This window comes from Primulina eburnea, unplaced genomic scaffold (genome assembly GCF_022965805.1).
Source record: "Primulina eburnea isolate SZY01 unplaced genomic scaffold, ASM2296580v1 ctg291_ERROPOS436017, whole genome shotgun sequence".
In the NCBI taxonomy this organism is placed as follows: domain Eukaryota; kingdom Viridiplantae; phylum Streptophyta; class Magnoliopsida; order Lamiales; family Gesneriaceae; genus Primulina; species Primulina eburnea.
The window spans coordinates 14,488-41,525 of record NW_027331119.1 but is presented as its reverse complement, the minus strand read 5'-3'; the positions used below and the strand labels follow the sequence as shown (position 1 = coordinate 41,525).

The window sequence follows — 27,038 nt, the reverse complement described above, 5'->3', positions numbered from 1 at the left end:
GGGGTAGAGTGCAAGGATGCAAGGGAAACACATTACATGTAGAATCCATTGAGGATAGACACTCAAGACAATTGGAGGGCACCAAAACTCATCGAGCAGCATCTCAAGAAGGAACTACATCAGATTCCCAGAATCGTCACTCGGAGAACAGGTGCATGGGTAAAGAACTTGCTGAAAATAAAGTACTGGATAGGACTGATAACCCAGAAGGTAGGAGCTGCGTATCAGAACCATGTTTTCGAGGAAAGCAAATCAAGATTCTCAAAAGATTAAAGCCGAAGGAAGAGAATGATTTCAAGAAGGGGATTATTGATTCTAACTGCTCTACAGACAAAGGAAAGGCTGTTACTAAAGGGTCAGAGGAGGAATACTTCCCCAAAGCAAGGAAGTTTGACAAAGTGTACTGTAGGAAACATATCAAGTCAGACAAAAAAAAACATTCCAATTCCAGAAGGGAGAAGCTTCAAAGATTTTTATTGGCAAGGCAGACAAAGACTTAATATATGGGGAGGATGGAAAGTGGGAGGATGAACTAAATCAAGGAACGCAAGATGATATGTCAGAAGAAGGAGGAGAATTCAGTGATGCGGATAGTCATATTTCAGATCACTCCGACAAGACAACAACTCAATCCCTCATTTTCGAAGACCTGGCCGAATTTTTTGATGAATCTCCGAGTAAGGTATGCAATCTACCCAATATTTCTCATTCTAATCAGTCTTCTTTCAATCAACTTCCCAATTCAGAACCGGTGGTCGGGTTGGGGGGAGAGGTAGAGAGTATGGGTGGGGGGAAAATTATATTATCGAGTCAAAAGTTGGGTACTACGGGAAATAACTTCGGGGGGTCTGGAGATGTTTGGATTGAAGTAGAGAAGGGTGTGAGCCAAGGGAGACAGGCAGGTAATGTACAAGTTCACAATGAGTGTTTGAAATTGATGGGAATACAGAAGGTAGATTTATTTGAGTCACAGGAGCAAGGTAGGAGATTGGAAGATATTTGAAGTCAGGAGGAGCGAGAATGATGGGGATGCAGAAGTGAATTAATGAAAATTCTATCATGGAATATTAGGGGAAGTGGTTCAGCAACTCGTCGAGGATTGATTCGAGCCATTCTTGCCAAAGAAAAACCAGACTTAATAGTTATGCAGGAAATTAAAAGAGAGGTGGTAGATAGGAGATTTATTGCAAGTGTTTGGAAATCGAGGTTCGTCGAGTGGATTAATCTGCCGGCTGTGGGAAGGTCAGGGGGTATTCTAATTATGTGGGATCCAAGATTAATTTCTGTCAAGGATAATTTAATTGGGGAATTCTCGGTCTCAGTTCATATTCAAAAGGACGAAAACATTGATTGGTGGTTCACTGCCGTCTATGGGCCGTGTCAACCAAGACTAAGATCGGATTTTTGGGATGAAATTGCAGGATTGAGGTAATATGTGGAGATAGATGGTGTTTGGGAGGAGACTTCAATGTGGTAAGATCATTGCGAGAGAAACTTAAAAGCAGCTCACAAACATCGAGCATGCGCTGTTTCGATACTTTGATTCAGGAACTTGAGCTCTGTGATCCATCTTTGTTGAATGGTAAATTCACGTGGTCAAACCTAAGGAGAATACCCATTTGTTGCAGATTAGATCGATTTTTGTTTACAGTGGGATGGACTCAATTATACCCGATTTACAGACAAACAATCCTGCCAAGAATTACATCCGACCACTTCCCTCTTGTGCTTGATTTGACGATTAATAAGTGGGGACCAACACCTTTTCGGTTTGAGAATGTGTGGCTAAGAGATAAAAATTTCAAAAACTTGACGAAAAGGTGGTGGGATGATAACAATTCACAAGGGTGGGAGGGATATAGATTCATGATGAAACTCAAGGCAGTTAAGGGTGAGATTAAAAAATGGAATGAGGAGGAGTTCGGTAGGGTGGATATGAAATCTGCAGAATTGTTGAATACCATCAGCAGAATTGATACTTTGGAGGTAGAGGGGAGGGGTACAGAAGATTTAGCAGATGAGAGAAAAGAGGCAATAAGAGTGCTAGAGGAATTATCAAATCGATCGAACCAAATTCATTACCAAAAAAGCAAGCTAAAATGGCTCAAAGAAGGGGATCAAAACACGAGATTTTTCCACTAACTACTAAACCTACGCAAGAGTAAGTCCACCATTGATAGATTGGAAAGGACTGACGGAAGCATTACAACTTGTGGGGACGAAATTGTTTCAGAAATCTTAGAATTCTTTAAGGGTTTGTATGGCATGCCGAATGCGGGTGGTTGGGGTATTGAAGGAGTGGATTGGTACCCAATTGAAGAGGAGATGAGTAGACAGCTAGAGATTAACTTCACGGAGCAAGAGATAAAGAAGGCAGTATTCATGTGCGATGGAGGGAAGAGTCCGGGGGCTGATGGTTTTACAATGGCTTTTTTCCAAGAATGCTGGGAGATAGTCAAACTAGATCTTGTGGAGGTTTTTAAAGAATTCTTTCAGAGCGGAATTATAAACGGGGCAACTAATGAGACATACATTTGCTTGATTAGAAAGAAAATTGATTCGTACAAAGTAAGGGATTTCAGACCGATCAGTCTTGTAACAAGTTTGTACAAAATAATCGCAAAGGTACTAACAGAGAGATTGAAAAATGTGATAGCGGAAACGGTCTCAAAATCACAAAATGCATTCGTGGCAGGAAGACAGATTCTGGACTGTAGTCTAATTGCAAATGAGCTTATTGAAGAAGGGAGGAGAAGGAAAAAGAAGGGTTGGGTGATGAAGGTAGACTTCGAGAAAGCTTATGACAGTGTGAGTTGGGAGTTCTTGGACTTTGTTTTGAAGAAAAAGGGCTTCGGAAAGAGATGGCGATCATGGATGCGAGGTTGTGTGTCCAATGTTTCATATTCTGTGATGGTTAATGGGAGGCCCAGGGGAAAAATTAAGGCCTTCAAAGGTCTTCGCCAAGGAGACCCATTATCTCCTTTCCTGTTCGTGTTGGTGGTAGATGTATTGGGAAGGTTGATAGACAAGGCAAAGGATATGGAACTCATAAAAGGGATAGAGTAGGAAGAGACATGATCTCGATATCCCATATTCAATTTGCGGACGACACACGTCTCTTTGGTAAGGAAGAGGAAGACTTAATATTCTTGGTACAAATTGTGACTTCATTTTGTGATATGTCAGGATTAAGAATTAATTGAGAGAAGAGTGCATTGCTGGTAATTAACCGGGACCAAGCAGCGGTAGAAAGATTAGCTACACAATTGGGCTGTGGTACAGAAAGTTGGCCGATTCAATATTTGGGAGTACCGTTGGGTGGCAACCCGCTAAAGGCTTCGTTTTGGGGGAACGTAGTAGCTAAAATGTCGAAGAAACTGGCTAATTGGAATAAAGCATTCCTGTCTAGAGGTGGAAGACTTACATTGATTTTGTCGGTGTTGAATTCTATCCCGACGTATTATTTGTCTCTATTCCGGGTCCCCAAGAGTATAGCGAATTCGATGGATAAGATCTCAAGAGATTTCTTATGGGATGGGGCGGATGATGACAGACATATTCATTTGGTAGCTTGGGAACAAGTTTGTAAGCCGAAGGAAAAAGGTGGTTTGGGAATTGGGAACATTCAAAACAGAAATAAAGCCTTGTTAGTGAAGTGGTGGTGGAGATTTTTCCAAGAGGAAGGCACTTTATGGAAGAAAATTATCGTTAGTAAGTACGGGGTACAAGAGGATGGGTGGGCTGCGGGGTTGGCAAGAAGCGTAACGTTTAGATGCCCATGGAAGTTCATTTCCCGTATGTACCCTATCTTTAAATATCGTGTCTCTATTCAAGTAAGAGGAGGGAATAGGGTTAGATTTTGGGAGGATAGGTGGAGGGGGGAATTTCCTTTCAAAGTCCAATTCCCAGCTTTGTTTCAGTTTTCAACCCTTCACAATGTGCCTATTTCTTTCTTTGTTCATTTTGATTCGGAGTCACGTTCTCAGTCTTGGGATTTAAACTTTCGTCGGGAAGTGAGAGATGGGGAACTTCAGCAGTTGTCTGAGTTGTTAGGAGTCCTAGATTTGGTTACGTTAGTAGAGGGGGTAGATGATTCTATTCACTGGTGTGGGGATCCCTCGGGTATTTTCTCTGTCAGTTCATTCTATGAGTCTCTTTTACCGAATAATTCTCAACCACCTTCTCTAACCTTCCATGTTATTTGGAAAGTTCTTGTCCCCACCAAGATCCAAGTTTTTTCCTGGATTTGTACTCTGGGTAAGCTACCTACCTCGGAGATGATTCAAAAAAGATGCATGGGAAATGCCTTGTCTCCAAACTGGTGCGTGTTGTGCAGAAATGCGATCGAGACTCGGGATCATATGCTCATACATTGCCCTTTTTCAATATCATTATGGGAGAGAGCATTGCAAGAACTTCGGCTAGTTTGGGTTATACCTAAATCGGCCATCGATTTATATGCCTTGGATTTGGGTTGTCTAACAGGTAGCAGAGGAAGAACATTTTGGCAGGTTGTTGTCCATTGCATCTGTTGGACAATTTGGTTGGAAAGAAACAGACGGATTTTTGAAGACAGAAAAAAAAATGCGGACTTCACCTGGGATACGATCAAAACTACCATCGCAATGTGGATCGGAAATCACAAAGATTTTGATAACGTCGCAGTTTTAGATTTGATTCGACAGTGGGATTTTGTGTATCACTAGCTCTTTCAAGAATCATGTACTTTCAAATAGGGTGACATAACTTAATTAGTGGACTCCTAGTCCACTTATGTAACCCGCAATGTAAACATTTTATCAATAATAAAATTTGGTCTCTTATAAAAAAAAAAAAGATTAACACAAGATTTTTGGGCTTTTGCGTATTTATATCCTGGATGTTGGCATTTCTGACCAACCTCATAGATCGTGTTTCTCTCCCTCCTATCTATCGATTATTTTTAAATTATAACAGGCTTTAGTTTCAGGAACATGACTGTGGAATCATATCAGGGACCAGTTAGCTTATCCTTTTTTATTTGCCTAGATATCCTTGTTTGGCTGAGTTGCATGGTTTGAAAGCTATCTGATTTTATCATAACAGATACAACGCTGAAGTTTCTATATTCAGTGAAAATGTTATATAGATCTCTGGGACGTCTATGAACTGTTGACATCTGTGACCTAACTGAACCTTGATGATAAGGGTGCAAAATTTCAAGTGGGAGACCCATGAGCAAAAATTTCATGTTAATTTGATCAGATTAATATTATAAAAAGGACATTAGATGCAGATCTTTGGCATCCTTATTTTGTTTTAAATCACTTGAATCAGATGTTAATAATTTGATGGTGATTAGTAAATTATTATTTATCAAATTAGATGAAGTTACATAAAAACAACTCGGGCATGAAGTTTTGTAAATTCTTATGCAAGAATGAATATTGGAACACCTCCAACACAACCCATCTGAGTATTAACGTTACTTAATAATAGAGTAGATTTAATTACATTCAAGTGATTTGAGGTATCATCCTCTTTTTTTTTAGGTTTAGGACAAAACTTAATAATGTATTTATTCATGCATTTCTGCTACCATATTTGGGGAGCAAGATCCATTTTCTCTTTCTATTTAAATGAAGTAATTATTTTACTGCATTACTTTCTTCTGTTGTATCTCTTGTTTCTTGTTAGGTTTTCTCTTATGAAGGTGTTAGTTCTTGCCAGAAATGTAGAACTGCTTTTTAATTATGTGTTTTACATATTTCTAATTTTTCGGTTTCTCTTGTGTGTTTACAAATTTCCATCGTTTTTTAGTCCGGAACATCCTTTCTTCCGTGGACATGGGAGATCTATGCTTGGTGGTCGCAGCCATCATTTTGAAGAGTACAACGACATTAATGCATCAAGGTGTAAGGATCATATATGATTTCTTTGCAAGTTCATATTATCGTAATGTGAAAGCTACCTTGTGACCCGTGCTTTCCTTCATATTATCGTAATGTGAAAGCCAACTCATGACCTGTGCTCTCCTTTGATTTTTTTCATTTGGTGATGCTTACATTATTCATGTCGTTTGCTCTTATGTACATTTATAAAAAGACATTTGTCTGGATATTTTTAAAATCAAACTTGTTCGATCTTTATGACCCGGAAAATACCTTATTCTTGTAAAGGCAAAGAATAATTTGGCATCAGTATTTCAAAAACATGTCTGGTTCATTATTTAACAATTTCTCTTAGGAATTTATCCATAAAATTTCTGTAACAGTTTTTTCAGGTTCCTAAAATTTAATAAGATACAGTATTTAATATGGACTTGTACAGTTACGAAATAAACATGTCTGTGAATTAAATTTTACATTTCATTATTTCCAGCTTTTGCAGACAACAATAAATGGTGCTTGGTTACCCACTTACTGTTTCTTCATTTTGTCCTCAGTTTTTATGTTTTTCTTTTATCTAATGGGGTAAAAAGGACATTTTGTTTTATTCTTTTATACCTATCAAATTATATACCAAATTTCAGGTCTGCTGGTGCATCCCCGATAGAAGCCCGCAGGAGAAGACGACGCTGTATTAGCATGATTCCTGAGATTGGTGATGATATTGTGAGGTTGTTCACCCTTAAGTATTGCCGCATTGGTATTTTTTATATGAGTTATCAGTCTAGAGGTAGTGGTAGAAATTTTGGTTGTTTGCTCTTTCATTACTTTCGGACATTGGTATCGCATGCTTCCGACAATGTTGGAATAGATAAAGATTTTCTGCTGTGATCATGATTTTCAACGCAAACATAAAGAGGGTAGTGCAATTTTAAGAACCGGCTTTTATTGAACTGAACTCAACATTTGGACATGAAAATGATATAACTTCCCTGGAATTTTGTGTTCAAAAACATAAATCGAAATCACATATGAAAATCCTTTAGAAGGAGAAGATTGGCTTTAAATGAAGAGTATTCTTCCCTTACCCCTAGCACAAGCTAGAACCAATTACCCTACCTAAAAGCTAGAACCTGTCACGTAGCTAGAACCAATACGCCAACCTAAAAGCCAGAACCTGTCACGTCTATCGCTGATGGATTTCTTTAAGCTCCCTAGTGGGCGATCCTGAAATACACTTTGTGTGCCTATCAAGATCTTTAGCCTTCAGCCTTATTCCCTTTTCTTCTCCAAGCTAACCGTGTCTGTAATGATATCTCTGTTTCTCCACTTGTTTTCAAATGGAGGACTGCTGAACTAGACATGCATTAAATGTTGCATCAAAATAGGTCTATCTGATGCACTATATTAAAAACGTGTGGTCACAATGGCTGGCGCATTATCGAAAGAAGGTGTATTGACAACAAGGTTTTGATTGGCTAATGCATTATCTGAAGACTGTATGACAGCTAGGCTAACATATTGCATCTTGCTGCTCAATTGTAGGAAACAAGACTCTTCGAATTAAACCCATAAAACTATTCAATTACATTATATGTTGTGGCATAATCTTTTTATTCTGTCTTACACGATAGACTAGATGGGATTCCAAATTTTCTGTAATTTTTTAAATCCCATAAAGCTGGTGTGCCTTGATATACTTTTGATTGTAGACATATTGACTACTTCATGAAAATTGCCTTTGAGGTTAAGATTATAATACTGCAACCATTTATTTAGCAGCAAATACACAAGGTCTCCGATTGTTTGGTTTTAAGTTTCTGTGGACAAATTTTCCACGTGAACAATAACTGTCTGATTTGATTGCGTGGAGCATAATTCTTAACATGGCATGGCAGAATTATCTAAAATGTAAATGTCAATGTCAATTTACAGGAACTAAACCTGATTGCATATTGTATTTGTGAAGAATTGGTTGGAACTTAAAATTTTGGGGGATGTCCGGTTTTTGCTTTATAATGTAATGAAGTTGCAACTTCAGTTTGCAAACTTTTGTGGCCCTTTGTTCTTCAGGTGGGAACCTTTTCTAGGGTTTTAAAATTTTCTTATAAAGGTAAATTTCTAAGTTTTTAATAAACCGGAGTTTTTACTGTTAAATCTCTGTGGTGAAAATCTCCTCATTTTAAATTAAGCCTTTTTAGAAAGGGTCCCACTACTATGTGCATGCATGGTATTGTGATGTAACCTCTTCGGTGAACTTTGTCGTGAATTGAATTGATTGCAGAAAAAGTCTACTGTAATTTAATACATTTGGTAGTTATACCAGCTTTTTTGGTAAAGCTGCGTCATTTCACTTCTGTCCGTGAAATTAATTCTAGGGCTGTTCGAGAATTGAATAAGAATCTGATGCGGAATCGTCTTCCAGTGGAACAAGTAAATTCATCTGGTAGTTGTTCTACAAGCGAGAAAGACGATAGCTCTGATCTTCAAGAAAGTGTATGCTCTCCTCTTTGCTTTTATCTTGAAGGATTGAAGTGGAATTCTGCAAATATTATTTCTCCTTCAGTTCAGTAATTTTAAGCTATGTTTCAAACCATACATTTTATGTGTATTCTTAGATGCAAATTAACGTCTTCCTTGGTTTCTTGCTTTCTTTTCGTCCCTTTTCTTTTAGTGAGTGTGTGATTATGTTTTTATTTAAAATGAGTTCAGTACTCAAAAAAATGTTACTCATTTTCTTTGCAAGTTAAAAATTGTATACATGTTAGTTGCCTGAAGGCCTTGAACAACAGATGTCTACTTCTTGCAGGAATTCCATATTTTTTGGTATCATTTGGTTTATTTCAAATTATAAATTTTCGTTCTCAGGTGTCAAGGTCGAGTCTAGATGATCATGATGGAATTTATGGCCAAAAACTTTTGACAGATATTTTCCGTCGGAAGCAATATAGTACCCACAAGGCAATCTCATTGCCTTCATCTCCTCATCATTTCTCCAATCAAGCTTCTACTGGGAGTGAGCCCACAGAGGTTTTTGCCAGTTCTAATATGATGTCAACATTCGATAAAGTTCTGGAATCGTCAACAATCTTGAACAAACCGTTATTGCCATTCCAAGAATGGAACATTGATTTTTCTGAAATAACCATTGGAACTCGCGTTGGAATAGGTATGCTGTGTTTGGGGTTGTTCATAATTAGCCAAGCGTAATTTTATTCGGCGTCCCCTTTTGGTTGAATGTAACTGAGCAACCATACATACAAAAGTTTGGTCAGTCTATGTCATTCCACTTGGTTTATTTTTATATCATAAGAACAGCAGATGTTTTCACACTTCTCCGATTCAGAGCGGACAGAATTGATTGAATAAGCCAATATGTCTCTTATTTTTTGTTCGAAGCGGACATAGTTACTGTACATCCATCATTTGTGTAAAACATTTGGTTTCAGGCAGTTTTGTTTATCTATTGGGTCGTTATTACATCTAATTTTATTTTTTAATGATTTTATTTGTTTTCTAATTTCAACTCATGTACAGTTAATTAATCTCACTATTTTCTGAATCATGAAGTTCGTTACTTCATGTCATATGCTCTCTGAAGATACCTAGCCCACAATACAAATTATATACAGGCTAAGTAAGGTTAATTCAGTTTTCATATTTGGATTAACATTTTTTTCTACCTTACTACGTTTCAACTTTCCATTTACTATGGTATCGTGATTTCTGGAAGTGCCCAATTATAGTAATCAGGAGACTTAATGTGTTCTATTGAAGCTGGAAAGGCAGCCAAGCCATACATTTTGGTCTCTGTTTTATCGTCAAATTGCCCAATTCTTGGAATTGCTTTTCATTAGATTCTACCCGAGTTCCATTCAAACTTGGAATTTCTTCACCAGAATAACTATATTTTGCTTCAAATATTTTGTTTATGGCATCCAAATGGCATTATATATACATTGATATTGTTATTCATATTTTGTTGCAACCTACTTTTACTCTGCCCCATCTCTCATACTGAATCAATCTTGTGATTCTGCGTATAGTCCTTAGAAGTTTGTGAAAGATTTAGGTAGGCCAAACAAATTATTACAATGCTTTTGTTGCGTCGGGAGGCCAATTTGTTTTTAATTTTGTGTTTTCTTTTGTTTAGCTTTTGAAGTTTCTGTTTCTTAAACATTCCGTTTATCTTTTTTCCTATATTTATCAATAAACTTTACCTTACCAAAGATTTTGCTTCCAGTCTTCAAATGTACCTGTTACTAGTAGTTAATATTGATAAACATATTTTCATGTTATTTACCTCTCCATCCAAGTTGAACACCCTTTTTTCTATGTGGTATCATAGGATTTTTCGGGGAAGTTTTCAGAGGCACCTGGAATGGTTTAGAGGTAGCGATTAAAGTGTTTCTTGAACAAGATCTAACTGATGAGATTGTTGAAGATTTTTGTAACGAGGTATCTATCTTGAGGTAATGCATGGTGATTTTTAATGTTTTTGGTTTTTCTTTTTTTCCCGAAAAAGTTAAGTTACATCCTTTTGATTATCTAACCAATCATTTTCCTTGTTCAGCCGAATTCGCCACCCAAATGGTAATCTTGCTACCTAAACCATTTTAAAAAATGTATTCTTGTTTCAGTTTCTCTGTTTAGCCAATGAACACATACTTTCTCATACAGTGATACTATTCCTTGGTGCTTGCACGAAGCCTCCTCGCTTGTCCCTGGTTACTGAATACATGGAAATGGGATCATTGTATTTTCTGATGCATTCTAGTGGACTGAAAAAGAAACTTAGCTGGCAGAGGAGATTTAAAATGCTGTGTGATATATGCAGGTGCATTTGCTCATCTCTTCCTTTATACTTTTCCACTTGTTTGATAAGATATGGCACATAGGAAAACTGTGTTTCTGTCGCCAAAATAAAGGAACAGAGCATAGTTGATGGAGTCTAAGTCGTATTCCAATGTATCTGTTCTGTTTGGGGTGATCGAAAATGTTTAGAGTTTAGATCTTATTTTGATTCAGTGAGGATCGAACCATAGAGTATAGATTGTGAAAATTTCATTATCATCTGTAATAGATGAAGGCTTCTGAATTGAATTAGAATTTGTGAATACATTATGTTGACACACATTAAAGACGGCCGATGTAAAATAGATTTCTTTCCAATACTGAATATTCGGTTTCTAAAATGAGAAGAATGAATTTTCATTTTATTACATGTAAAAAGTATTATTCTAGATCTAATGTTAAACATGGTGAAGAATATATTGTACTAGGCATGACAAAGGAGATCTGATGTTATATAGCTTAATAGCTATCTATTGTTTTAACTTAGTTCATCATTTGATACTTGGTTTTGGTTTCACTTGATTATCTAGGGGCTTGATGCACATACATCGGATGAAAATAGCACACCGTGATCTGAAAAGTGCAAATTGTCTTGTGAATAAGCATTGGGCGGTTAAGATATGTGATTTTGGGCTTTCTCGGAGACTTAATACCAGACCAATGAAGGATTCTTCTTCTGCTGGAACTCCGGAATGGATGGCACCAGAACTTATCCGTAATGAACCCTTCACGGAGCAATGTGACATATTTAGTCTTGGGGTCCTAATATGGGAACTCTGCACGCTAAAGAAACCGTGGGAAGGCATACCATCAATCCAAGTAAGTCTTACATGATGTTTCCATCAACATTTGCATCTCGACATATAAAAATAAATCATCCAACTGTGTTTATGATTTGCATGGAGCAGGTAGTATATGCTGTTGCCAATGATGGACAGAGGCTTGAAATTCCAGAAGGTCCACTGAGCACTCTAATTGCAGGTCCGTTTATAGATTAAGTTTTAGGTTGACTTCTCTTTTTCATTCCAGTGAAAGTTCACAGTGGATTTTTTTCATTCCAGATTGCTGGTCTGAACCAGATAAACGGCCATCTTGTCAGGAGATTCTCTCACGGCTGCATGATTGTGAAAGGTTGTTAGTTTAATGTGATCCTTTTCGTTGCTGCAAATGCATTGCTCGAGTGTACCGTGAATGATGGAGATTTGGCAAGCTAGAATAGAAATGTTTTCATTGAAGAATCACTCTATACAGCTATGGCAATAGATATTAGTCTTCGAAGATTAAATGATGCTGAAGTTTTTCTCCACTTGACTTGCGTGTGCTGTCTGCTTAGGTTGGTACCAAGTTGGTATCAAATCTATTAGACATATTGTACTCTCATTAAAGTTCCCCAATTTTCAGAATTGGAGAACATCGACGTACAAATATTAAAGTTTCAAGAGCCATTCCGTAATCGAACTGTGAAAAAAGGAATGTTTATGCCACAAAGCATGAAGTATTCATGATTACGTCACACGCACGTACGAGCTACTCTAAACCTTTTTTTCCCAAATATCTTTTTTTTTTATCTCACTTTCTTTGCGAGACATTCAAAGAAAGTTGATAATCCATGTTTTGATCGTTCCCCAAACAAGATAACAGAGAAAACGAACACGAAGTGCCAGCTCAACTTTATTAATACGTTCATCTCTCTTTGGGAAAGTATTATAAAGAACCTGAATTACATTCTCTCTGTCGAGGCACAATTTCGAACTTGTAAGCCACAATTTTTATCTCATTTTAAATACCAATGATTTCGCATGACCAACACAAGGGATGACACCCCCTCTCCTACTTTCCAATATGAAATCACCCCTTCTTCTGGATATATCAATATATAAAAACCAAGAAAAGCAATAACAAATCAATAGCCATCGTTTTCACGATGCTCTGGGATCTGTTCCATGTTGCCAGACATAAACGAGCTCGTCCCACCCGGTGCTGGCCAGAAGCCCTTCGACAAGCACACTCATATCGACACCAACGGCAAACTCTGTATGGTGATCATGGCTCCCGATAAGAGCATCCTCAACCATATAATCCCACAAACATATTGTCATATCATACGAGCATGATGCTATCAAACTTCCTCTGTGTGGTGAAAACTTCACCTTCCTCACTGCATAACCGTGCCCATTAAGCACAGCCACGGGTACTCGGTAATTCCTAACATCCCACACTTTTATTGATTTATCCACCGAGGCAGTGGCGATTATGCAGTCGTCATACTTGTTCCAATCACAGGACAGGATTTCAAATTCATGCGCAGGAAGAATCATGGTAGAACCTGGAAAAAAAAAAAGAAAAAGAACCATACTAGTCAAGTTTTGACAAAACAAAATCTGCCTGAGATCACGAGTAGCACAATAATCTGTACTAACATTGGACATCAACTTATTTACTAAAGATGAACTCTTTTCAAGTTAAACTTAATTCTTTATCATTATCAGGGATGGAGCAACGACGAGAATGCCAAGATTTTAAATTTACTGCATAAATTAACATAATTTCGCACAGAACATACTAGTTCAATCGCCTTTTCCCCAAAAACATTTATAAATTAAATTTGATGTCCAGTTTTTTTTCCCCTGAAAAGGTAATATTTACCCCAAAACACAGTTATTTTTCCGTTGCACCAATATGATAAGGGACTGGGTATGGGGTGGGTGATGAGATGTATAATGAAAGATCCATACTTTGAATAGAAGCCATTACCTGGCTCTCGAACATCCCAAATGCGAGCCGTACAATCCCCGGAAGCGGAAGCGAAGACATCGGCATGCCTAGGATTCCAAGCAACGGAGTACACACAATAAGCGTGCTCCTTGAAAGTCCTCACGCTCGCCGGCCTATCCACGGTCCACAGCTTCACCGTGTCATCCCATGAAGCGCTCAAAAACGAGTCTTTACGAACGGTGTTGAAATCCACGCCGTGACACTCGCGCGCGTGCTCGTGGAGCGAGCGAATAGGGTTCGCAGTTGGCGGCAAGGACAAGTCATAAATCTTGAGGCTCCCGTCGGCGATCGCTGCGACGATGACGGAGTCGTGGGATTCAGACCAGCAGATGTCGTAGACGCCATCGGAAGTGTCGAACGCGATACGTTCTGTAATGATAGGTCCGAGTTGGAGGATATGGAGGCGGCCGTTGCCTAAGATGCCGAAATTTTGGGATGTGGCGACGGCGAGCTGGTTCTCGTAGAAAGGGCTGAATTTGACGGAGTATCCGTTGAAAGGGGTCTTGAAGACCGGCATGACGCCGCGGGAGATTTGGTGGGAGTGGCGGCGGCGGCTTGGTTTATCTTGAAGTCAATCACTTCGAAGTAATGAAAACAATCTCTACATTTCCTTTCATACAATTTCCTACAGTCGGGGAAAAATTACAAAGTCAATTTGAAGTTCTTCATTGCCATGTTTTAAAAGAAAAACTCACTTTTTTTTATTTTAAAGTTAAGCATTCGTAACATAAGTCGGTAAACATGAGTTACAATACAAAAAAGTCATGATGGAATATTTCCATCTAGCCAAAGTAAATTTGAAGAACTATTGAATGTTATATGAGCAAGAAAGTGTGCCACAGTATTGGTCGAACGATATATGCTTGATCGATACAAAATGATTGACTAGGAACATATAATTAACTTCAAGAACCAATACACCAACAGGGTCAGTGTCCAAATCTGGGTTGAGAACTATACGAACCGACTTCTTGGAATCAGAATAAATACAATAGAAGAAACATCCACCTGTAGACAAAGATCCATACCACAACGAATAGCCAGAATTTTAGGTGCAAGGACACTACCGGGATTACAGATGATAAGCGCATGGGCACCTCTAGTTATTCCACGTGAATCTCTAATTATCGCTCCAACACTGAATTTATTAAGCCTGGTATCGAACCCCGCATCAACATCTAGTCGAAATAAGTTAGGGCTAGACAGATTCCATAAATGATCTGCTGAGATTTGTGAAGTACATATTGAGATAGCACACTTTAATCTAGAGTAGCGAACCGAATCTAAAAATGCATAAACCCAATCTACTCTAGATTTCATGCTCTTACCATCAGCATCGTGCTTTCGAATACAAGTTTCACGCAATTCCAAACAATTCGAATTCCTCCTGGTTAAAACTCTTTGACACATATAAAGCACAATCAAGAATAAAAGCATCACGATGTTAAATGAAAATCATTCTCTTTTTTATTTTATTTTGATGTTAAATCATTCTAATATCATAGAAAAAGTGCATATTTCTAAGTAGTTTGGCACAAAAATAATATATCTGAGCAGAGTAATTAGAGATGGAAACAGGGCGGAGCGGTTTTGTTATCCTCATTCTCGTCCTCAAATTTCCTCTTCATACTCATACCCACCTCGATCCCGCTTTTTCGAGTTCGATGAATCCTTGAACCTGAATCTGCGGGGATTAAATCTTCATCTCCATCAACATCCTCGTTTTAAAAATATTAATGAGGTAAGATGAGGGCGGGTTCAAGGAATTTCTCGAACCAAAACTTATTATTATCTATTATTATTAATAATAATATTAATATTATTATTGTGGAGAGTTCCGGGATGAGGATAATAATTGTATATCCACCCTAAACTGCTTGAGAAATTTTAAAAAATCTCTGAACCGGAAAAAATCAGAGATCCACGTCTTCGTTTCAGATTTTCTCTACGAGGCCCGAACCCGTGAGCAAAGTTGTCAACCCTAAGAACAATTTTATTATTTTCTTCTTATATTCTCAAATGTTTTTTCTTTGATTAGTTTTAAGGACAAAAAATGTTAAAATTCAAATGTAGGGGGTTTTGAGTTAGGTCCATGTAACTTGTGATCCGTGAAGCAAGTGTGCCCGGGCTTTGGCTAAATCATGAGATTGTGCAGTTGGGTTTTTGTGATAATTATCGTTTGAGTTATCACCAAACACAGTTTTAGAAGGGATAATACCTATTTTCGTCCTTCTCGTTAACCGCTTTTCCCATTTCAGTCCCTTGTGATTTTTGACTGCTTAATTAATCCTTCATGTTTTCAAAATATTCCCGAATTGATCCCTACCGTTAGTCTGACGTTAGGGGTAACGTTGACTTGACATTAGCGACGGTTTTTATTAAACCGTCGCTAATTAGCGACGGATTTTCAAAATATTAGCGACGGTTTAATATTTTCATTAAAAAAAATAATTTTAATAATTTTAAAAAAAAACTTAGAATCGGACTATGCTAACAATATTAATAATCTTAACACACACTTAAAAATTTACAAAAAATTAAAGCGAAAAAGTTAACTTAAGTCGAAACTAAAATCGTGTGAGAGAAAAAAATTTAAGTGTTGTAAAGTGGTGTGTATGAAAATGGAAAGAGAGTATATTTATAGACAGTTTGCGACGGGTTTTGGTAACACCATCGCTAATAGTGACGGTAATATTATTAACCTTGAAGTATAGACGGTTTTGCAATCACCGTCGCTATTTTACCAAAAGCATAAAGCAAACTGTCTATAAATATACTCTCTTTCTATTTTCATACACACCACTTTACAACACTTAAAATTTTTTTCTCTCACATGATTTTAGTTTCGACTTAAGATAAACTTTTTCGCTTTAATTTTTTGTAAATTTTTAAGTGTTAGTTAAGATTATTAATATTGTTATCATAGTCCGATTCTAATTTTTTTTAAAAAATAAAAAATAAAAAAAATTAATTTTCTTTATTTTATGGAAATAGTAAACCGTCGCTAATGAGTGACGAGTTAAAACATTATCGCTAATTAGCGACGGTTGTTTGAATGCTGTCGCTAAATAGCGACGGTTTAAAAACTCCGTCGCTAATTAGCGACGGTTTCTCCAAACGCCGTCGCTAATTAGCGACGGTTTAATATTTCCATAAAATAAAAAATTACTTTTAATAATTTTTTTTAAAAAAAACTTAAAATTTATTTTATGGAAATAGCAGCGACGCTAATTAACGACTGCTTTTGAAAAACCGTCGCTAATTTCTACCATTTTTCATAAGTCAACGTTAACCTTAACGTCAGGATAACGGTAGGGATCAATTCGGGAATATTTTGAAAACATAAAGGATTAATTAAGCAGTCAAAAATCATGAGGGACGGAAATGGGAAAAGCGGTTAACGAAAAGGACGAAAATGGGCATTATCCCGTTTTAGAAGCTCTATTGAAAACTAGCTTTGATAGCAAATCTGGATATCTACATTCAATGACTATCATTAGTCCAAACACATAAGACTCATACTTGATCTCACGTAAAAATATTTTCTAATGTAATCTCGAACATACGTGTATCTGTAATTGAAAATAAGTTTATGTTTGATTATATAGAAAGAATTAGGTTCGGTTTAGATTGAAAGATTTAGATTCAGTGGAGTACTTGAGGTGAGGATTTTAAGGCTTTGTTTGGATGAGCACTTAAAAATATTTTGTTATTTATAAATTATAAAAAAAACTTAGATTGAATTTGGATAGATGAATTTTAGGTTATGAATATATTCATTTGTTGGCAAAATTCACTTGAAAATATGTTTCAAACTCCGACTAGTTATATTTTTAGTTATTGGGAGTGGATTTCAAATTCACTTGATTATTGAGGCATTTCAAATTTCTCTTTCATATATAATCTCAAATACATGTCCTTTAGCCCAAAAAACAACCTTAAAGCATGTGTTTAGACAAGATTTTGTAAAAATTTTATAAAAATGTTTTAAAAAATATGTTCACGGCCAAGTATATTTTGTGAAGAATAATTGAAATTTTTTTTTTTTTTATGTTTTTAGAACTTTTAAAATATTTATAATTGCAAAAATAGTTTTATAAAATAGTTGTCCAAACATATTATTAAACTTTTTATAAAAAATTTGTAAACAAAATAATTTACAAGTACTCGTCCACCACAATCACCCAAAAATTAACCATCCGATATTTGAAATTAATTGTTAAGTAAATTTTCCAAAACAAACTAATAGATACGTCATTATAGATTTGAAAACATTAGTGTTTGCACAAAAATTGTAGAGACAGAAGTGTCACTTACAGTTGCACCAAAGTGATCGAAAAACATAACAAACTTCTGAAAACATACGACAGTAAATCTTAAATTTGACTATTAGTTACTATCTCTTAAGTTGGTAAGAATCCTAAAACATAGGAAAATGGTAGTGCAAATGACAAAACAAACTTCTAACATGATTTTGTATTTACAACAACCAGCAAGAATCTATGATATATAAAAATATAATAATATCGACGGAAAATGTTTGAAACTGGAATAAAAAGATGAAATGTTCTAGAATCTGAAATAAAATTAAAAATGAAAATACTTGAATTGAAAGCCTCAAATTTGCAGAGTTGTTGCTATAACATTTTTTAGTTTGATGCGTTGGTTGAGTTGTGTTCTTCAACTTGCCGATTACTTTATTTTCTTCAATATTCCTCGGAGTTTTCTCTCATTCCCTCCAAATCTCCAACCTCGTTATTTAACCTATTCAAATTATTTTGAATAAATGATGGACCTTCTCTATTTAATTGTAAGTTGGACCATCTTCTTGATTTGGGCCAATTCAAAATAATTCGAGCTCAAACAATTAGCTTCTAACATATCAATTCAAACGCAACGTAATTATTTTGTATATGCTCGAACACTCAACATATTTTCTGCGTATATGTGCAAATATAATTTCGAGGGGTGGAACTCGTCTCTTTTTCAATTTCTACTCGAGAAGAAACAATATCAATTATTCAACACTAAACAAGTATTTCTTAATCTAACCTTCATGCAAACATCCATTTGAATTTATTTATCAAGATTTATAGCGCAACAACTAAACAACCACTCGAACTAATTTCATATTCTCATTCCCACTACGCCATTTGTATGGATAGGTGGTGACAACCATATATAATAAATTTTCTTTTTGTTATTTCTCATTGCTGGTGATTGCAAATAGTACAATCCAAGTCCCCTCAATAGCAATAATAACTTCTTAACAAGGAGAAGAGGAAGAAGAACATCAATCTTCTATCCATTCTATAATTGAATATTGAAGTCTCAAAGTATTTACGAGTTGGTGAAATGGGTGAGCGTTTGATCAATTGTCAGGAGTTCGATTTATCCTACTAATACCTTCTTATGTGAGCTTGTCGTTTGTCCATAGTGGTTTATCTGACTAACGTGGTTTACATGTCATTGTGTTATTCTGGGTTTATCCAATATGCACCGATGTATAACAACAGCAGGTTCTCACGTCATAATAAAACAATAATAATTGAATATTGAAAAAATAACTATATATTGAAACAATTTATCCTAACATCATAATTTAACAGATTTTCTTCATTTCATCTAACTAATATTATTCAATAAAAATATATCACAATTAACATTAGATATATATATATATATATATATATATATATATATATATATATATATATATATATATATATATATAATTGGATCGTGTATCAGATTCTCCGTCTGATTCGGAGGAAATTGTAATCCCTATTTACAATACTAAAAAATTTCTTTAAATCGATAATTAGTGTTCATTTATTGGATACTTTAAATATAATTTATACTCACTTAAAACATTGGATTTCCTTTGAATATGGCTTCCAATTGGCCCCCTCTACATGGACATTCACATGTTGCCAGTAACATTCATGTCCTAACCATATTAATTTATGGGCCTCCCATTACGATTAGACACTTCCATAATTTTAAAAGGGCTTAATCCAAATCTCAATAATCTATCCACTTCTTGATATTATGACAAGTTATTTGTCTAATAGATCTATTGTTTCACGGGTCGTATTTTTTTAGACGGATATCTTATTTAGGTTATCCATGAAAAAATATTACTTTTGTTGCTAAGAGTATTACTTTTTTTATTATGAAAATCAGTAGGGTTGACCTGTCTCACAGATAAAGATTCGTGAGACCGTCTCATAAGATACATACTCCATTTTGAAAGATAACTCAATTATTGTGGAGGAAATGAATCTCAAATCAAATACTCAAAAACAAGATCGACAAGAATTTTTTTGTGGTGTTTGAAAATCAGTCGAGAATTGCATCTAATAATTAGTTTTATTTTTGGGCCATGAATTTCAAATCAACTTTTTAAATCTGCATTATTAATAAATACATGGGATGCCAAAAAATATTAATAATAATGATAATGATGATTAGACAATACATTGTCAAAAAGGAGGATGTAAAACGAATTTAGTGGAAGATAATGATGATTTTATCTGTAAATTTTCAATTTTTTAGAATATTAACATGACTTACATAGTCAAACAAAAAAATATTAAAAATAAGAGTAGGTCTCTTGTGAGACGATCTCACGAGTCTTTATCTGTGAGACGATCAACCCTACCAATATTCACAATAAAAAATAATATTTTTAACATAAAAAATAATATTTTTTCATTGATAACCCAAATAAGAGATTTGTCTCACAAAATACGACACGTGAGACCGTCTCACACAAATTTTTGTCTAATAATAATGATGATGATTTTAATTAGGAGAAATTTATAAAATAAATCTAGTCAACGTTTTTTTTAAATGATCTCTTCAAATATATTTGAAATATAGTTATTTTCTTAAAAAAAAGTTAATCGGATTTAAAAAAATAATATTTTTTAATAAATATCAACTATTACATTCAAAATATGATTAAAAAAAACTATTACGTAGAGAAGATAGCAAGCCCACGAGTGGCCCATTTTTGTCTCCCTTCACATGTAAGCCAATCCGAATTAAACGCTTTTTCTGTAGCACTTGTCTTCTCCCCCTCAGTCTTTTATTTAACAATAATTAAATTCAATGTTTTTTATTGGCTAAAAAAATAATCATTTTTTATTACTTTTTTACATATAATAGATATTTGGTTGAATTTAGACTTCTATTTTATTAGAAAATTATGGTATTATTTAAATATATAATGTTCTATGTCAAGTAATAATATACTTAAATTTGATGTGATCTTATAAACGTGTAATCGGAGAGTTAAAAAGATGTTTATATAACACTGATTCATTCGTAAAATAAGATGATAAATTAAAAAATAAAGATATTGTATATATTTTTTAATTTTAATAATTATAAAATTTGAATCAAATATAAAACAATGCAAGTTTGTTAAATATTATCCTCTTACCAAGTGGCACCCCATGTATAATATACAAAAAAAAATTATGAGATGATCTTACGAATCAATTTTGTGAAACATATCTTTTATCTGAGTCACTCATAAAAAAAAAAATTACCTTGTATTATGAATGTTAACATAACAATTATGAAAACAGACAATTTCCCACGAAATTAGCGCAACATCCAAACAAGTAAAAAAAATATCTCTTTTTAAATTTTACAACAAAGATTATTGTGAGACCGTCTCATTAGTCTATTTTATTAAACAAATCTTTTATTTTGATCACCCATAAAAAAATATTACTTTGTAATTTAAATATGAGATGTGTTGACTCGTCTCATGAATAAAGATATGTGATATCGTCTCACAACATATCTATTTTATTTTTAATATATAATTCGAGAATATAACTATTTAATTTTCAAAAAAAAAATGGAGTATGATTATTTATATGTATATAATTTTGAAAATGTCCCTACAAGTGTTGATGAAATAGCAAGCTAAGAGAAATGTGCCGACAAAATTTGTCATCATGATTATTGAGACTCCTACAGTCCTCTTCTAATATTCCTATGCACTTGCACATACTATAATAAATGAAATTTATATTGATGTAGATATATACGAATATCTTTATATATTATATCAATAAAATTAAATACGAGATAATTCTAAAATAGTCGATCTAAGCAAAATATCTTGACAAATAAGTTATAAATATTGTATAATTATTATCATGTATAACTTATTAATTGACCTCCAATATATGCATTTATTTTTTTTATCAATAATAGAGATCTGTTTCAAATATATTAATCATAGAGAACGTTAATACAAAAAAATATATATTTTTTCTAAAATATTATTAATTTAGCCTAACATTAATTTGTTTTCCATTAAAAATGTGTTTTTTTTTAATTTTTTTTGTGATTTTGGTTTTTTATATTGTTAAATTTCAGTTTTAATTATATATATTTCAAATTTTGATAATTTTTGTCATTTTTAATCTATAATGTTGATGTGACACTGTATATGTCATCACTTCGACACAAAATTAGTTTCTTATCAGAAAAAATACTAAAGATTTATATAAAAAAAAAGCATTACAGATAATGAGTAGACTAACAATGATATTTGACAAAATAAAATACTAAAATCATTAAAAATTGAATATATAAGACAAAAAGTACAGTTTTTATTTTATATTATATATATATTATTAAAAAAATAAATTTTGTAAAAAAATATAGAGCTCTCCAATCTTTTTAGACGCGATGAAAAAAATATAATTCAATTACAAAGAAATTGAAACATTATTTTATTTTAAAAAAAATATTCCAATGTTATATTTATTTTTAATATATGTAAATCATAACAATCATTGTTTGAAAAAATATTGATCATTAAATTCATTATAATAATTTGGCAAGAAACAATATTTTATTGGTAATAAATTTTTTTTTTAACAAAACTGACCTATAGATAAGTAATTAATAAAAAAGTAGCATAAAAATTTAAAATTTCTTAAATGATTAAATTGACATTTATAATTCAAAATAATAATAATAATAATATAATATAATATAATATAATATAATATAATAATTAATAAAAGATGTCATTATTGACGCCATATTATCACCCGACCCCTTCCCTCCTTTCCACTTTCACTGGAAAAAACAAAGAACAGAGAGAGAGAGAGAAGCAATTGGGAGACAAAGCCATGAAAAGCGCCATCAGATGCTGCATATCCTGCATTCTTCCATGCGGAGCACTCGACGTAATTCGGATAGTTCACGCCAACGGCCGCGTCGAAGAGCTCGGCACCGCCGTGAAAGCTGCGGAGATACTGAAACTCCACCCCCGGCACATCCTGAAGAAGCCCACCTCCAAATTGGATAATCAAGGCACGTGCCCCAGGATCGTAGTCGTTCCACCCGACTCGCTACTTAAACGGGGTAAGATTTATTTTCTCATTCCTCTGCCTCCGTCGCCGGAGAAAAATCGACCGAAGAGGAAGAAGAAAGAGTCTCATCACGAAAGCGGCGAGGGTACGATTCCGATGAGAAATTTATCCATCTCTGATCGGCACTTGACTGAGATTTTATCGGAAAAGGTTTCCGATGATAGGGATAGGCGACGAGGGCGGCGCGTCGGCGTTTGGAGACCTCATTTACAGAGCATTTCGGAGCTGCCGGCTGAAGCAAATTCATTCATGCGCAGTAATTAATCTTTTTCTTTTTTCATTTAGGATTATATTATTATTAATTAAACTAATAAATAAATAATAAAAAATAAATAAAGCTCCGAATATACACTTCTATATTTTAAAATTGTTGTTTTATATAATCAATAATAAATAAATATAATTTATGATATTCGATTTTAGATTACCAATTTATTCATTTGTTTGAGGACTTTATTTATTTTATAATAATGCCAAATAAGTTATCGTGTAAATAAATTAAAATAATTTATTAAAAATAATAATAACAAAATTTTCTTTTTCTTAAACAGTAAAGATACACACACAATAAGTGTGTATATGTGCACGTGTATTGAGAAAAATAGCCTGATCTCCTTGATTATTAAAATTATCAAACTTTAATATTAACATCATATTAAAACTTTTTTCCTATTAATGATAGACTATGAATTTTAAAAATTTACAAATATTCCAACTATATTCTTAAAATAAAAAATAACTTTTATTTGTATATATATATTTTTTTAAAAATAAAAATTTGTGTGAAACGGTCTCACGAGTCGTATTTTGTGAGACAGATATTTTATTTTGGTCATCCATGAAAAAATATTACTTTTTATGCCAAGAGTATTCTTTTTAATTGTGAATATCGGTGAGGGTTGACCCGTCTCACAGGTAAAAATTCGTGAGACCATCTCATAAAAAACTTATTTTTTTTAAATTGAAAAATATGTTTGTTCGATCTTAAATTTGAATTATTGATATCAGATAAACAATAAACGACGACATTATTTTGTATCAATGCGTCTAAGATATTTGTTTGACCTTATCTCCTACTATATATGTCCAAAACCTTTTTATTTTATAATATATTTTCTTAAAGTCATGTTTATATCGTACCAACATAAACTTCTCCACAAACACATTATGGAAATTTCGAAGAACGGCCATCTTTCTATGGATTATGCTACATAAACGACGAGACTTACATATTGTATTTGAAATTACAAATTATTTTAAGTACAATTTTGAAAGAGCTTTTTTTAAATAAAGTAATGAATAATTTTGTAATTTTCCTCGTTTTCTTACTTCTATTATCTTCTCAAACCCAAAATCCAAATTAACCCTGAATATCAACAAAAAATTTTTTTTTTAAAAAAAACTTGTGTGAGACGGTCCATGAGTCGTATTTTGTGAAACAGATTTCTTATTTAGGTCATCCATTAAAAAATATTACTTTTTATGCTAAGGGAGCGTTTGGTTGGCTTGATAAAGTGGCATAAATTATTTTATCCTATTTTATCCGGCGTTTGGTACGGGTGATTATTTAACCAAGTCAATCCCTCCTATGAATGATTAGGTTATATTAGGTAGGTTAAAATAATACCTCCTCACCCCCTAGGATTATTTATCCTACTCTTAATCCATCCTATTTTTCCAATTTTACCCTTCTCCTAAATTCAAACTCACCACCACTTCCCGCCTAAATTCAAACTCACCACCACTTCCCGCCGCCGCCCGCCACCGCTGCCGCTCGCCACCCGCCGCCGACCATCCACGGCCGCCGAGAGACCGCCGACCGCGGCCGAGCACCGGCCGAACGGCGACGATAACCGGTTAGCGACGGTTTGTAATTTTTAATAAACCGTCGCTAAAAATCGAATTAGCGACGGTTTCTCAATAATCCGTCGCTAATTTTCCTCTCCCCCACCGACCTTTTCCAGCCGCCGCCGCCACTGTCGCCGTCGCGAAAGGGAAGGGCAATTTCGTCTTCTCATCAAAAAATTCATAATTATCCTACACTTAAAAATCTTACCAAACATAATATTATTTTACATTATATATTACAATCCTACCACAATCATTTTCTTTATCATTTACGTACTAATCATTAGTTTATCCTATCCTTCCAACCAAACGTAGCCTAACGCAATGTTTGGTAGACCTGACTAAATAGGTTTGTCAAATTCTGTCCTTCAGTATCCCGTGCTTGGTTCATTTGCAAGCAAACCCTCCCAGTCCAATGTCCAATGGACTAAAGGGTATTAGGCTAGGTAAAATAAACCCTTGGCAAAGCCCATTATTAATTGTCCTGATTTCTATCCACCGTGTCTTTTCCTACACTACCCTTTCATCAACCCCAAGGCCAACCAAAAAGTTTACCCCCAGCTGAGCAACAGCGGACGAAGAACACCGACTGTGTCGGCGAAATTTTCTTTCCCCGTTCAACTCTTTGGTTAGTAGGTTTCTGTAACGTTAAAATTTCTTTCATTCATACTTTAATTCGCATAAACTTTTATCGATTTTAATTTTGCTGAGTTTAAAATTTGGGGATGCACTTCGCCCATTTTTGCATGAATCTGAGTAATCTGTCGATGTGTCGTTAAATGAGTTGGTTTCTGTTTAGCTTCTCTGCGCAACATCTTGTTTTTCCTACTTTTGGTTCACATACTTCACTTCAATCGTACTCTCCTTTCTGTTTGTATTTTCCGTTGTTCGACGAAACCGTAGTACTTCTCTTCGTAATACCTCTCGTTGGCCGAATTTTGTAGTCGACTTCAGAACTAATTTTATAAAAATAAGGAAACAATAACTGAATAATAAATTTTTTCTACTTATTACTGTATTGCCTTCGGTTCTACTACATGAACTTGTATTGTGCTCCTGCATATGCAATTTTAAACACATTTGAAGTTGTAATTTCTTTTGAAGTACCTTGAACCGATGACGATTACGAGTAGACGCATTCTACTTTTTGTGATGCTTCACCAAATTATGTGTCGCTCATTCTTGCTAATGTTACTACTGAGACGAGAACGAGTTAAGTTACGTGCGAAACGAGTTTGCCATACGCATACAACAAAAGTCAGATACAGCATGACAGAGAGAATACATTCGCAAATGAACAATTTGCACCGTATTATTGAAATAGGAGATGTTCAATGTGTGGTAAACTTGCGAATGAATAGGAATGCATTTGCACGATTGTGTTACTTGCTAACAAATGTTGGAGGACTAGCCGACTCTACATATGTTCGTATCGAAGAGAAAGTGGCAATGTTTCTATCTATATTGGCTCATCACAAGAAAACTCGACTCGTTGGTCATGACTACATACGAAGTGGCCATACAATCAGCACCCATTTCCATCAAGTACTCCGATCAATTCTCATGTTACATCCTATACTACTGGTGAAACCATCCCCCGTCGATGATGCTTGCACCAACGACTCTTGGAAATGGTTCAAGGTAAGCTCATTCCCGTGTTAAGTACTTGTACAAGATAAACTGTAAACTTGCATGTAAATGGTCATATTTATGTAAAGAATAGTAACGTCTCATTCATAAATTGTACAGGGATGTCTCGGTGCTCTGGATGGAACGTATATAAGTGTACATGTACCTACCCTGGACAAGTCACGTTATAGAACAAGAAAAGGTACTATTGCAGTAAACGTTCTTGGTGTTTGCGACCGAGACATGAACTTTGTATATGCACTTACGGGGTGGGAGGGATCTGCGGCAGATGCTAGAGTTCTTAAAGATGCACTGACTCGTGACGATACACTGAAAATTCCAAGAGGTTTTTTGTAACTATGGTTTGTCTTTATTAAATATTACGTTTCGTTTTCATGTGTTTTTAGATATGTTGTAAAAATTTTTATGTATTTCTTCTTAAAGTAACCGATTCCATATTGTTAAAAACGTAATAAGAAATTTATTATTTGCAGGTTCTTATTACCTATGTGACAATGGATATGCCAATGTCGAGGGATGTTTGACGCCGTACAGACGAGTAAGATATCATAGGGATGCTTGGGGAAATCGAGCAAATGGCCCACAAAATTATAAGGAGTTATTTAACTGGAGACACGCGCAAGCCCGTAATGTA

The 27,038-nt window shown here is 34.7% G+C and overlaps 3 protein-coding genes across 5 annotated transcripts in view; 2 read left to right on the top strand and 1 right to left on the bottom strand.

The window, feature by feature from the left end:
• LOC140820926 (probable serine/threonine-protein kinase SIS8) overlaps window positions 1–12,156 on the top strand; it is a 49,839-nt gene extending 37,683 nt beyond the window's left edge. Inside the window, exons 5-14 of one of the 3 annotated variants that reach the window (XM_073181312.1) lie at window positions 5,800–5,892; window positions 6,512–6,598; window positions 8,246–8,363; window positions 8,736–9,036; window positions 10,216–10,339; window positions 10,441–10,460; window positions 10,548–10,704; window positions 11,252–11,540; window positions 11,630–11,702; window positions 11,783–12,156. In XM_073181312.1, coding sequence (XP_073037413.1) covers window positions 5,800–5,892; window positions 6,512–6,598; window positions 8,246–8,363; window positions 8,736–9,036; window positions 10,216–10,339; window positions 10,441–10,460; window positions 10,548–10,704; window positions 11,252–11,540; window positions 11,630–11,702; window positions 11,783–11,865 — 1,345 coding nt within the window. In that variant the 3' untranslated portion in view covers window positions 11,866–12,156. The remainder of the gene's footprint in view (window positions 1–5,799; window positions 5,893–6,511; window positions 6,599–8,245; window positions 8,364–8,735; window positions 9,037–10,215; window positions 10,340–10,440; window positions 10,461–10,547; window positions 10,705–11,251; window positions 11,541–11,629; window positions 11,703–11,782) is intronic. The other 2 variants (XM_073181311.1, XM_073181310.1) reach the window with 2 other exon arrangements.
• Window positions 12,157–12,369: 213 nt separating this feature from the next.
• Window positions 12,370–14,116, bottom strand: LOC140820927 (peroxisome biogenesis protein 7-like). Its single transcript, XM_073181314.1, has 2 exons — window positions 13,476–14,116; window positions 12,370–13,047 (listed from the first exon to the last, which is right to left on the bottom strand). Exons 1-2 carry the CDS (start codon window positions 14,011–14,013, stop codon window positions 12,641–12,643), a joined length of 945 nt encoding a protein of 314 aa, XP_073037415.1. The 5' UTR covers window positions 14,014–14,116; the 3' UTR covers window positions 12,370–12,640.
• An 8,439-nt stretch (window positions 14,117–22,555) lies between these two features.
• Window positions 22,556–23,170, top strand: LOC140820925 (uncharacterized). Its single transcript, XM_073181309.1, has one exon. The coding sequence runs from the start codon at window positions 22,556–22,558 to the stop codon at window positions 23,168–23,170; it is 615 nt and encodes a 204-aa protein (XP_073037410.1).
• The last annotated feature ends 3,868 nt before the right edge of the window (window positions 23,171–27,038 follow it).

What these genes read in the sequence shown, in the direction of transcription:
- LOC140820927 (XM_073181314.1), bottom strand. Translation starts at nt 14,013, where the DNA reads ATGCCGGTCTTCAAGACCCCTTTCAACGGATACTCCGTCAAATTCAGC. An exon ending in TTGGGATGTTCGAGAGCCAG is followed by an intron (nt 13,048 to 13,475) that starts GTAATGGCTTCT and finishes TTTTTTTTCCAG; the next exon opens with GTTCTACCATGATTCTTCCT.
- LOC140820925 (XM_073181309.1), top strand. Translation starts at nt 22,556, where the DNA reads ATGTCATTATTGACGCCATATTATCACCCGACCCCTTCCCTCCTTTCC.